Source organism: Scleropages formosus, chromosome 2, assembly GCF_900964775.1.
Source record: "Scleropages formosus chromosome 2, fSclFor1.1, whole genome shotgun sequence".
Taxonomy (NCBI): Eukaryota; Metazoa; Chordata; class Actinopteri; order Osteoglossiformes; family Osteoglossidae; genus Scleropages; species Scleropages formosus.
The window spans coordinates 609,753-623,238 of NC_041807.1; the positions used below are offsets into that span (position 1 = coordinate 609,753).

The 13,486-nt window shown below is 49.9% G+C and overlaps 1 protein-coding gene across 4 annotated transcripts in view; it reads right to left on the reverse strand.

Moving 5' to 3' along the window:
- Positions 1-13,486, reverse strand: part of LOC108933886 (agrin-like) — a 210,151-nt gene that overhangs the window by 120,409 nt on the left and 76,256 nt on the right. For 2 of the 4 annotated variants that reach the window (XM_029246888.1, XM_029246882.1), the window contains exons 1-2: positions 7,100-8,943; positions 3,719-3,757 (exon numbers count right to left, since the gene is read on the reverse strand). In XM_029246888.1, the coding sequence (XP_029102721.1) occupies positions 3,719-3,757; positions 7,100-7,262 (202 nt within the window). In that variant the 5' untranslated portion in view covers positions 7,263-8,943. Of the gene's footprint in view, positions 1-3,718; positions 3,758-7,099; positions 8,944-13,486 lie in introns of those variants that run through there. The other 2 variants (XM_029246878.1, XM_029246873.1) reach the window with 1 other exon arrangement.

Consider the following 13,486-nt stretch of genomic DNA (forward strand, 5'->3'; position numbering starts at 1 on the left):
ACGATTTTGCAGTGGCACACACCGTATACACTGCGCACGGCATAACCGTACACTGGTTAAAGGTATTCGTCAATGCCCTTACTGCAATTTGAACACCAGCTATTGTGTTACCTCTATCGCAGCCACTTAAGGCTCTCTAAAAGGGAAAGAGATGGAGGAGAGAGAACTGGGAAGAGACAAAAAAGGTGTAAAATCCCACGTGTCTTGTTGGTTTCCTACCAGAAAGGCTTTTTCCTCTTTTTCTTCATTTAACTGTCCCTGAAAGCACATTTTTTCCCTATTTCTATTTCTACTATTTGTATTTATTTGTTTGTTATGAGAAAAAATAAAGTGCACACACTCAACCACCACCTCCTGCCTAATGACTCTGCAGTGGTTTTGAAGTGGCTGCACTGCCTGCTACCCTGCTAGTCTTGAACCAGCACCACGTTCCACTAGAATCACAGGAAAAAACGGGACACGCGAACCTTCGGATTCACGCGGTAGCAGTTATGCTTGATTAAATTAAAGGATTAATAGTAGATTATTTATATGATACACCTAATGTTAATGGGTGTGTCTCATAAAATAATAAAGCACAAAAATGCAACCCGAAAGGACCACTGAAGTATGTCTCGTACCACTGTAATTTTGTTTTTCAGGACAATTTTTGTACAGGAAAATGGAATAAGTGATGAGGACACAGGCAGTAATTCAAGCCTCAGATATGGTAATGCAGTGGGTAAAGGCAGTGCCTCAGCACTTCTCATGTGTTCAGTGGGTATGGGTTCGAGTCCAGATCAGGCTGTGGAGTTTGCCTGCTCTTACCCATCAGAGGTGCGCAGACGATGACCCTAGCAAAGCGCTTGTTTCTCCCTCACGTGGAAATCCATATGAGTAGCAAGCGCTTCCACACACATACCGTGTATATGAGAGTCCCCATTCATTACTTGTCAAAAAAGTAGCTTTAATTCTTACCCAAGTTTTTTGCTGTTGGTTGAACTCAAAATCCTCTTGAACTTTCATCGCTCAAGTTACATAATCTGGCAGTTCTCCGTCGCAAGACAACAGCCTAATTTGGAACAACTGCTATTATATCTCAACACGACAAGCAATAATTATTCTGGATGGCATGGTATCAGACTTTCAATGTGAGCAAGACGCTAATTAGAGAGAGCTTTGTTGCTTTGTCAGTTTTTAGCCAGTGATTAGATGGCTTTTGCTGGGCGGGATTTGGCCGCTAATTGTAGACACACATCCTACAATCGCCAGGCCTGTGTCCAGCAGGCATGAGAACAATCGCGAGCTTAGACAACCACTTCAGCACTCCGACGTTCGCCATCTTCTAAAGGCCGCCGCATTAAACAGTCCACATACCTACACTTTCAAGAACTGTTTTCAAAAAGTGAGCGACTGTGTTGAAAAAAGCATATTCAGAGGCTTCAGTGTTCAACTCATGACTACAAACGTAGTACAGAAGGTATCAGCGGGGCTGTGCTCTTCAATTAATACCTGCCAGCCGCTGCACCTCGGACGGCACACGGGATGTACTGCCTTTACCCATAACCACTTTCCGTTTACAGTAGAAAACAACACAAGAACTAGGACACTATTTGTGTGTATTTCAGCAGCAGAGAACATCCAGCAAACCTGCATTTGGGATGTATTAGATTTCAGTGTGTGCATCTAAATAAATATATGTGTGTGTGTTTGTGTGTGTGTGTATAATGAGTGAAGAGCAATTTGATTTCAGTTCAGTTGTTACACCGAAAATGGTGATATAAATGGACATAACCAGAGTTAATAGGAAACCTTACAACAGAGAAAGCATTTTAACTCAATGTGAGCCCGGTCCAATATTGCCGCCTGGCTCTCAGTACATCTGATAGTGGCTTTCAGAGCAAGGAGCCGCTTCACTAGTTCTACTTCTGTTTCCGTCTTAGAAACACAAGGCTGCGTCACACCACGCTGAGTAGAGAAGGCAACCAACCTGCTTTGCCTTGGATTTAAAAAATGCTCAAGCATCACTCAATAGTCAAAGTCGAATTGAACTTATTAAAGCTCTTAAATGGCTCATTAGCGCTGAATCATCCAGAATCATTCTTGTAATCACTCTTACAAGAGTCATGCCTTAATTCAGTCATCTATGCAGCAGTAAGATGCTGATGAGAGTAGCTGAGGTCGCCTGACGCTCGACTGCAGTCCTCAATGCCATCGTGCCCAGTCTGGGCTGCAAACCGCCTCTCCTCCTAACATGCAACACCAGGGGTCTCTGTGCCATGTCCCTCGTGGTCAATGTTTTGCCCCCCCATCGTGGGTCTCAGCTGGAAGTGGGAGTGGGGCAGGGCTCCTCGAGAACTTGTTCGGCACCGCGGGCTCCCCAGCATCTTCCGGAGGAACTACATCAGCCAGCGTGAGGTGTGCTCACTGTAGTCCAGTAGGTTCCACTCTTCTTCTGCTACATGCAAGCAAACGTATAAAGGCAGGGCGACCACAAAGGCCCTAAATTCTACACATTGCTCTTCCTTAGACCTAAATACAAAATCTGCACTGAAGGTAAGCGAAAACCAGGTTTACTATGCGAATCCAGCTTCATGCGACTGCTCGCATTTCGGCTATCTTCGTAATGACTAGTTCAAGGTATCCTAGAGACGAATGCTCAGCCAAACATCTGGGGGTTTCAAGAATAACAATTAAAACATAAAATGTGTCAGGGTAACAATGAAGTGCTCTCTTGGTTTAAGTTTGAAAAACACATTGCAAAATGCTTGCATTAAAAATTATATAGCCTAGAGCCAAAATACCAGGGACTACAGGCCAAAGCAAAAACAAATCATAATTTATTTAAAAAGAAAAAAAAAGAGAAAGCATTCAGTGTCATGTAATCAACACTTCCATATATTAGCAACTCCTCTGTATGGATCAGTAGAATCAGAATTAATTTAAACTGGGACTGAGAGTCAGAACACTGGAACAGTGATATTGACTGAAGGAGGAGTTAGGAGGAGGAATTTAATGTGAACTGATTTAGTTGTACGCGCTGTGGATTTTGTGGAACACCCCCACGTTCTCCCAAGCACAGGTCAGCTCCTCGTTAGCCGAAACCCGCATTGTGTTTGAACGGCGGTTTTGCCCTCATGCCACGCCGGCCAGCACCCCAGACTGCCGGAAAGGTCCGCCCGTGGCCTCAGCATTCTGGACCGCCGAGCTCCGTTTCATGTGCTGCCTCATCAATATTCATGAATGGCCATGAAAACCAGCTGTTTTCCCCAATTAGAGAGTGCAGAGATCCACCGTTTGCCAATAAATTGTTGTGTTTGTCTAATGATTCTTGCAGTTCAGCAGCTTAATAGCCCCTCTAACTGTAGAGATTAACACCGGAGGGCCCAGTAGGAGCGGCAGCAAAGGCTCGTGTGGCCAGTGGTGAAAAGGGGACCGGGATTGTGAGCGGGGGCGGGGTGGGGAGTGTGGGAAAACATACGGTATCCTGCCCTTCTTAAATTCACAGCTTATGTAAGGGGAGCCCAGCGAGCAGGGGCAGCCGCTGCTGAGAATGCCATAACAGTGGAGCAAACAAATGAAGCTGTCAAACGGTGAGCATCAAAGCAAAGCTCCCCATCCTCCCCCCCCACAGGTAAAGAATGCTAAATGGCTGCCACACGCAGACCTCCGCACACGCATCCAAAAGGTGGCGGGCTTTGAGCCCACCAGCTAGACAAGAACGACGGGGAGGACTTACCATCAGGGGCTGGTGCTGGGGAGAAGTGGATGGGTTTGTCTGGAAGAGTCAGAGAGAGAGAGAAAAGACCATTAGATGGAGTGAGAAATCACACAACTACACACAGCTAGAAGAGCGCGACCGCTACCAGCAGTGACCGCGCCGCTGTTGTCTTCTCGGCGGAGGCGAAGCCACAGTTCATCACAGCGGAAACGCGCGCGTCAGGGCACCGGCCGTCACGCTGCTTTGTTTAGCGCTCATCAGCACGGCCTACGTTCACTTCTCACTTGGGCAGGAAAAAACTCGGGCGAAAGATGAGGCATAACACGTCCCCGTCAAGTGGCAGGAGAACGGACAGGGAGGAACACGTAATTTGCTCAGTGCCTCCCTGCATCACCGCCGGCCTCGACGCCCTGTCCGGTGGCTCCAAAGTGGCCGGGATGAGTCACGGAAACGGCAGCAGGCCGAGCGGGGACACGGGAAGCACTTGACACAGAAGTAGAAGCGTTGGCATCGTCCCATTAGTTTCCCCGCCATCGCTCACAAAAGGCAGGCGACATCTTTGTTTTCTCTTGCCTGAGTGATATCCGGACGTCGGCACGCGGTTTAAATTTAGGCCCGCCCCCACTTCACCAGGCCTGTCAGCGAGCGTCGGGGGTCCGCGCCGGTGCCGCACACTCCGGCACTTCTGTAATGAGGTGTCTGCAGAGCTACTTTCGCAGTCCATCACCGCGGTAGCAGGCCGGCGTCCCGCGAATGCAAAGCAGCTGACGGTGACGGCAGTCCGGCCGGACCGGAGAACGCGCAAGTGTGCGGCGAGTTGCAAAGGACGTCGAGGACGTGAGACCATACGCAAGCAGGAGCCGACCAAAGGTGTGTGCTACATATGAGTCATTCTTAAACCCACACTGAAAAGAGATCTGTCTACCATGTCCAGCAGATTGCATGTGTGTGTGTGTGTGTGTGTGTGTGTGTGTGTGTGTGCGCGCGCGCCTATGTGTGCTCTCAAAGCACCTGTCCTGTGTACCGTCAAATCTGCATTCTTCTGACCTTCTGCTACCCACAGCTCTGCATCCAGGTGCAATGTGTGCGCATCTCCTCTACAGAGGATTGTCAGTTTGGGCTCACATTTCAAATTTTAATATTTTAACCACTTTTTTGCCATTGAAAATGATGGTAAATGCTAAAAATGTAATATAATGTCAATGCTACTTACCCTCTATGGTTGCATAATGCGACCTCTACAAGCAGACTAGTGTACCAGTGTACATGTGAACAAGTGTACGGTGTACCAGCATCCATGATGTGCCAACAACACACTCACACCAACAATGTACGTATGCGAGGACCAGGCCTGGGTTTCCACTCCTCTACTGTGGCTTTTTCACTACTTGTTGTGCGGAGAACTAACAGAATTGCTATTTAAATTTGATGCCATCCCTCCTGGTTAGACTGGTTCGGCAATACACCCTTCATGTAAATGAAGCGCAGTTTGAATACCTTCGCCGGGGAGGGAAAGTGCACAGCTTTTTTTTTTTTTTTTTAAATAAAAAATGTGTTTTAGTGCTTCCAATCCAAATGAAAAGTAGTGACGCTCCAGCCCCCCTGGGATCGCCTTCTGCGTGATTGAAAACCGTCAGGATGCTAATGGATTCTAGAGGACTGTCGGCAAAGAGAAATCAGCCTCCCTCTACCGCTGCCCGCAAGACGCTATGTGGCAGGGGGCTCACGCGTTGCTCGGGACACGCTTGGGAAGCACAGTGAAGCCTACTAAGCAGAAACACAGAGCTCACCGTCTAAAGCAACGCTTTCAACCATATTATTACTGCACACCGACATAGTGCGCACACACACACACTTCCCTTCAAGAAGTACATATAGTTTTGGGAACAGAGCCCATTCAGCTAACTTGCTCTTGATCTGTAACAATTCAGTCCTGCTCAAGAGTGCAACGGCAGTCACGCAAGTTCAGTTTGAAAAGACCACATTAACTATAATCAAACCACTAGAACTGAGTAATTGTGGAACTGATTCCATGTTTATCAGTCAACGACCAGAATATGGGTAACACCTGGGATGGCAGGTGATGTAGTGGGTACAGCTGTCGCCTTAGGATCTTTGGGTTGTCTCTGTGAATCGCACTTCTAGCTTTTGTAGCCTTGAGCAAAGGTACAGCTCGTAGAGTAGTGGTTAAAGGTACTGTCTTTGGACCCAAGGGTCACAGGTTGGATTCCATCTCCGGCTGTAGTACCCTTGAACAAGGTACTTACTCATAAACAACTGCAAGTAACTTAACGTGATAAGTCGCTTTGGAGAAAGGTGTCCGATTATGAATAAATGCACTACAATACAGAGCACAAGATGAGCAACACATGCAGTGGATTTAGGGCTTTATATCTGTTCAATACTTTCAATACTCCTACACTAAAACACAAAGATAATAACAAGACCTTGAGCAGAAAAAGTGTTTGATAGCAAGGGTCTAAAAATACAGGTCCCAGTAAGCAACTTAGAGAGCCTGTGTCGGTCATTAGAATGTGGTAACATGTCATTCGCAGTAACATAACTGCTCAGACATTCTTTCATGTCTTTGCTTTCATGTTCTTTCTCTACCCTTATGTTTGATCGTGCATGCTCATTGCAGAGTTTGCTGAAAAGTCCTGAAGCCTAGAAAGTACCCCACGCGGTTCCGGAAAACACCCACCAGACACACTGTTAACATAATGAGAAGTGGGTGAAAGACCGTGAATGTGTTGCGGTGGAAATTCACCCCATGCAAAACATATGTAATGAAGATGGCGAATCGGTCAGAGCACCCAAGCATTGTGCCAATGAGATTTAAAAATTAAAAACTGGACCGATAAGGTGAGCGAATTAGATGTACAGCAACTTCGTACCATGATTACACTGAGCCATCAGTATAAAGTGGGACCAGGTGACCACATGCGGGGCTTTTTCAGAGGTGCAGCTGGTCGCCTAGTGCTAAGAGCCACTATCTTTGGTTCCAACTGCAGCGGTATCCTTGTTGAAGATACTTACCCTAAATTACTCCAGTAATAATTACCCCGCTGCTTAAATGGGTAAATAGTTCAACTGAGCCTATTGTTATAAGTATCTTGGAAGAAAAGCAAGAAAAGCGTTCGTAAGAAAATAAATGTAAATTAGCGATAAGGTGCATCACTTGCTGGAGCCACAGGTGAGGTTGGAAGAGAAAGAATTGAACTCGGAAATGGTCATGAGACCTCATTTCTACTTTACTAACAGCAACAATCCAAAGCCCAGAGGTCAGGGACGATGGGCGGCTTTGGCGCCACACGATGAACAGCATGGCTCCCGTGTCAAACAGCTCCCTGTCACAGCAAGACACACACAGGACACGGGACGAGAGAGAGGGAGACGTACAGTTGTTGAGGAAGAGGAGCACGGCGAAGCCGAGCGTGGAGGTGGCCAGCAGGATGAGGCAGATGTTACAGGGGATCATGAAATAGCGCACCACGAGCGACACTTTGTGCTGGTACATCCTGTCTTGCTCCGGGGCGGCCGTGGGATATTGACAGCTGGTCATGCTCCACTCCCCGCTCCCCCACCAGGGAGCGGGAGGACGGGGGGGCCCCAGGATAAGGAGGAGAGAAGCAAGAGCGAGGAGGAGAAAGAAGACGAACGCGATGGCGCCCGGTTTCTGCTCCAACTCCAGAGGTTCTTAGCGCAGGGGACTTTGCCGGTGTTTTCTCCAGCGAGCACTCGGGAAAGCTTTCGCACGTTTCCAGGCAACGCACTTTAGTCCATAACAGAACAGGAGGTGGGAGAGGGGTTTAAAACTGCTTCTCACCCCTCTGCCCCCCCTCCCCCACCTTCCCTCGTTCCCTCTTATGACAGAAGCCCAGAGGAAGCAGCGAGGCATCAATCCCACAGTGCGGTGCAAGAATGGAGGGTGCGGGGGGTGGGTGGGAGGCACAGGTCAGGGCAGCTGGCACTTAGTCACACAGTCTGGGGTCTCTGGGCCTCTTGCCCTACCTACGCACAGCCGTCAGAGCGCGGAAGGGGGGAGACATGGGACAGGAGCGGGAGGGAAGGACACTTGCCTACGAGACCTTGCGAGACCACCCACTGTCGTTCAGCCCCTGGCCCACCCCCCCGGGGCCGGTACTTGAAGGGGCTGTCAGGAGCTCCTGATGAAGCCACCATGCATCGAAGGAGCTCGTACGGCCTCTCTGTAAGCCCCAGGGGACTCCACCGTATCGTGTCTCCGAACAATGGAATCAAGAAGTGGGAGCGGCGCCCCCCTCCTCCTAATTGTACTTCCACACACTGGAAAGCAGGGAAAGAGCGAGTTGCTTCCCGGGACTCACCGAACCGCACGGGCTCGAGAGCTGAGAGCTCCCCTGCATGTTACCGGACATCCCCCTGTCGTTTCCAGTCCACTTTTCCGCATCCCGCCACCCAAGTTCACTTAACAGCCTGGGTGTGCACTGCTCCTCCTCACTCCTCAAGAGCACCGTTCACCAAGTCGGCTCTGGACACGAGAGGAGAGCCGCGCAAGTGACGTCGGAGGGACGGCTCCATCCCCCCCCGACCATGCGCAGCAACAGGAGACACAAAACTCTTCAGTGCCCCTGTGCCCAGGTTCAGAGAAAGAGTAGCATCCAGCCTTGGTGGGCACTCTGATTAAGAGCGAGAAAACAAACACGGACAAGGACAACTGGTCAGCGGGTGACAGCTGTCCTCCTTTTTCCAACCCAGTCCTGCTGAAGGATTCGCTCCAGGACAGGGGAAGTGCTGTCCCTTCTTCCCCTGAGCGAGAGGGAAGTTGGTCCTCCTCTCAGGGAGACGCGTTTCAGAGAGCGCGCCCTTGTCTCGGCATCATCCTCCCGTCCTCTCTCATCCTCTCCCTTCCACCTCCTGGCTGCCGCTCAACTTGGTCCAAAGTGGCCGAGCTCGGCGCTGCCGGCCAAAACGCCGACAGACTGTGGCGCGCGATCTTGGGCCGAGAGATCCCAGGGCGCACATCCATGGGGTGGCCCCCAGGCGGCGAGAGGGGCCGGAGCGAAAGCACGGTGGGGGGGGGGGGCGCGGGTCGGGAGGCAAAAAGAAGCAGGAGATGCGCCGGCACGTTTAGGCTCTGGATGCCAGAGAGCTCTGCGCTCGCCGCTGCGCCGCTCCACAGCCTTCTGCCGAAAGGATGGGGAGAGGGCGAACGAGACGAGCGGAGAGAGCGAGAGAGAGAGAGGGGAGCGGAGCGAAGAAGAGGCGCTCTGACAAAGAGAGAGGGAGAGGGAGAGGGGAGGCATGGGAAAGGGAAGGGAAGGGAAGGGAGGGGAGGGGAGGGGAGTGGAGGAGAGGCGAGGCGAGGGGAGGGGACACGCGGCAGCTTTCAGGAACGCCTGGCTCTGCGAGTCCTGTGCAAGTGGAGAAGTGAAGGAAAGGAGACGAAAAACAGATCAGAGGAATAAATGTCAGCGCCCTCCCCAGCGACTCGCCAAGCTCCCCAAACAGCCCCCATCCGCAAATGTCAGGTTCTGTTAAAGTGGAAACAAAACAGAGAACACGGGCAGAGTGCACCGTTTATTCATGGAAATCACGTCCCGTGTTGGAGGCAAGCGGGTCGTCATCGGCGCCCTTCAGGGTCACGGCGCTAAGTTACCCCCGTGCCGGTCGCCCAATTGTGCAAAATCTCCACCTCCGCATTCTTGTGAGATTTTTCTCTGCTGATGTTTCGCCTTAATCCTCCTCGACCCCCCACTCCAGTTTTCCGGATTCTTAACCACCAAGCCTTCGTGGGGGCAGCGGATTGAGACGCGGTTCAAGTCGTCACCTGGCAATCAAAGCACCCAGGTTTGAACAGCCGATCCTGCGGTAGTACCCTTGATCGAGGTACTTACCCTGAACTGCTCCAGTGAAAATGATCCAGCTGTACAATTCTTTACATAACTATAAGCAGCTTAGTGTACAAAGCCGACATTGTGGGTGACTTGAGACGGCAGTAATGGCTGACCGAACAATAAAAGTGGATTAAAATAAGACTGCGTACATTTCATTCGTTACACTATGAAATTAGTCACACGTTAGTCAAAAGGCGCTGTCATGGTAATATTCCCATGCGGCTCCTTCTTTCCACCTGTGCAATTCGCACGGGGACAGCGTCCAACGGGTGATACGCGCCGTTCTTAATGCGTTCCGTGTGTTTGGACTCGATGCACAGCTTCGACATCCTTGCTTCACAGGGGCACTGCACACACGCGCACAAACACACTCCTTCCCACCGCCTTACGGGGACGCTTCCCTGCCACGTGTGCCGAGGTCTCGCTGCTGCGGATGATGAATGCCTCGGCGCTCTCCTGCTCCCCGCCGGACGCTGTTAATCTCCCTGGACACGGAGCCCTGCATCGCTCTCCGGCACAGCAGCCAGGTTCTGTCTGCAGCCGCTCGGAAGGCCGTTCTGCAACCTGGTGGAGGCGCTCCACCGCTTTCGGCCATTGCTGCGTTGTGCAGGCTCTCCATCGTGGATAGCAGGGTATCCTGAGCAAAGCCCTCAAACGAAGAGCATCCCGTCTGAGTGGGAACTTCACCTCGAGAGTCGCGTCCGTGTTTCAGGAAGACAGTTCCTCCGCAGTCACAGACGCAGGTGAGCGCAGCAGGGCGCACGGGTGCTAGTGCCGAATAGCGAAGGATGTGTGACTCCTGTTTCCGCTGTTGGTCCAAAGCGATGCTGAAGGAGAGAGTCAGGCTCCATGTCAAGGGGACAGATGACGAGTTTCGGGACGTCCTCGAAGACTGCCACCGAACTGGCACGGCCATTACCAGCAGAGGGCGCCGGTTTCCACCACAAACATCTAATACTGAGTGACTCCAAGTACGTGAAAGGGAGGTGTAAGGAAGGTGGTACAATGAGCAATCTCAGATTAAACTCATAGCATTACAAGCTCAACTAATATAATTTTTTAGGATAGATGGAAAATTATGTATTCTGCAGCGGAAGGCACAAGGACACGTGCGGGTGAGGTGCTACTGCACGTCTTACCGATTGTGCTGGAATGTTCTGTACGCTGCTCATGATCAGAGGTCACGTGAAATCAGCGCATTTCTACTTACAGCCCAGATGGGAGTTGCTCTTGCTGACGATGAAAACAAAACACCGTGGTACCCAAGGCCCAAGCCCGACGTCGGTCGCATTAAAGCAGAGGCACGTGTCTGCACCTGATCGTGTGACCCAACAAATGCACTGTTCTGTATGTAGTGGCACACAAAATGACTCACCTCTGGGCACCGCATAAAAGATTTCCCTGCTTGTTTACCCTGGAGGGCTTTGCTCTGTGGTAAAGTGATAAGCGAGAACCCATTGGCCAATAGCCTTGTGGAAATGAGGACACGTGTGGCGATACTCCCTCATCCTCACAGCACAACTAAAGCCAGACTTCCATTTTTTGTCTTGCAGTTCCTACTCAAACAGCACAACTGTTTCATGTTCTCAATGAGTCCTTCTCTCATAGCTTTACACATCATCTAAGTGTCTGAAATGTTGCTCGGAAATCTAATGTTACTCGGAGGGGGGGTATCTTTAAGACAGCTCTTAACAGGAACCCTAAAGCAGAAGGCAATTTACATTTCTGTTGATGCATCTCTTCAAACAAGATGTTTCCAAGTGCTCTTCTGCATAGGGTGTGAAATAGAAGGCAAAACAAAACCAAACAAAAAAAACTCTAAATGCGAGCACCGCATCCCCAGCGAATTCCCCGTGCACGTCTGCAAGAGATGCAGAGCCAGGTTAGGTGTAGGATCCAGTCCTGCTCATCTGACACAACAGAAGGAGAAAGGGCTTGGCACCACTCGGTGCCTGAAAGCCAGAGTTAAAATAAGCACCTTTGTTACTAAGCAGTAACAAAAAGGCAGCTCTTTTGAACTTTCTGGAAAGCAGCGAGAAAAAGTGAAGGGAAAGAGGCTGTGTGTTTAGGCGAGGAGCAGCACGGAGAAGGAGACACTTCTACCAGTGTGGAAGGGGACACGCCACTGACTACTCCCCAGACCGGCTCCACCGAGACCTTGCACAGTGCACCAAGGCTCACGCTTGGAGATTCTTTGGCCCTCTTTGGCCCCAGGGATCGGCACACCTGCAGGCATCGAGTGTGTTCCAGCTTTAAGAGCCCCTGAGCGCCGTGGTCCACGGCAGTTGGGGAGGTCATTTTCCACCCCTCCGCCCAGCCACGTTGATGACCTCATGGTCAATGCTCTGCACCAGACGGTGATGTCACCGCTGGGAAACATCTGCTGTCTGGGCCGGGATTGTATCAGACCTCGCGGGGGAGTTTCCCCGGGATACGGTGTACATGCGGACCCTTCGTGTCAACACAGCTGCTCGCACGGCACTCCACCAAACACACCACAGGAAACACCCTGGAAAAAACACAGCTATTGTGTTTATTTGGTTCTAATTCTACTTTGAGCAGTTGGTTGGCCGGAGCAGGAGTCCATTAGGGAGTTCGGCATGGGAACAAAGTGAGGGAGCAAAGACGGGGGTGTTAATGAGGAGCGAGGCGGCGTTATTCACAGCAGACAGTGTGGAATACCACTCGCTCCACTCATTAACACACTGCCGTCTCCGTGAACATATCCAACAGCAACGGCAATCTGGGCGGTCAATCCCCCCCCAGGCAGATCCCTGATGGATCTTCTAGGAAATTAAAGCGAAATGCTAAGTAGGAATGTGGTACGAGTTGTCTGTTTTAACACAACGTGCACCATTGTGCGCCAACATTTCACGAAAGCGGGAGGAAGTTGGCATGCTCCCGGCGTGGGGGCCGAAAACGCTGTGGTGCGTTCGGACCGTCCCCTTCCACATGACAAGGGCTCCCGTCAGAAGTGAATGCGCTTACCTACGGCATCAGTATAAAGAGCAGATTGTTCTCAAACACACACACTGAGCTGTCCCATCCAAAGCTGGTAGAAAGAGCACAACAATGGGGAGTAAGTACGATTCACTGGGGTCATCTCTTATTATCATTACTATTTAGCTGACAGATTTGTCCAAGACAACCTACACTGTTGGGCTTGTGTACTAAACTACTTAGAGCTCTTTACCCATTTACACAGCTGGGTCATTTTTACTGGAAAAGTTCAGCATAAGTACCTTGTGTACTGCAGAAGAAGTAAAACCAGGTACACAGAGTCCACAATTTCTCAACACAATTGTCTGTTTCTGACTTGTAAATCCAGCCACCATGTCTCGCTCAGTAAAACAGTAAATACTGTATATGTTTTCTCCTCGACTTATTCACAGGTTAAAAATCTACAATTAATTAAAAATGTGCTGCAAGACTTCTGTTTATTTATTGTTTTCATTTGTCTTTTACGAACAGCTGGTAGCATAGTAGTTAGAGCTGCTGCTGCCTTTGGATCTAAAGGTCGCAGGTTCGATCCCCACCTCCAGCTGTAGTACTCCTGAACAAGGTACTTATCCTAGATTGCTCCAGTAAAAATTACCCAGCTGTAAAAATGGGTAAATAATTGTAAGTTTGTGATAATTATAACCTTAGCAGTGTAAGTTACTTTGGAGAAAAGTGTCAGAAAAATGTATGAACATAAGAACATGTGCAACACTGGTCCGCAGCTGAACACACTCAGCTTTCTTTATTATGTACACGACCTATCCAAAGAATACACTGTGGGACTTGTTATTGAAGTTACATTAATAACAGCAATTTAAAATGCCTGAAAATAAGAACTGCCAAAAATTCCCATTCACTGCCAGTTGTCGACAAAGTTCATCATCTCGTGACTAATTTCCAGCACTCAACA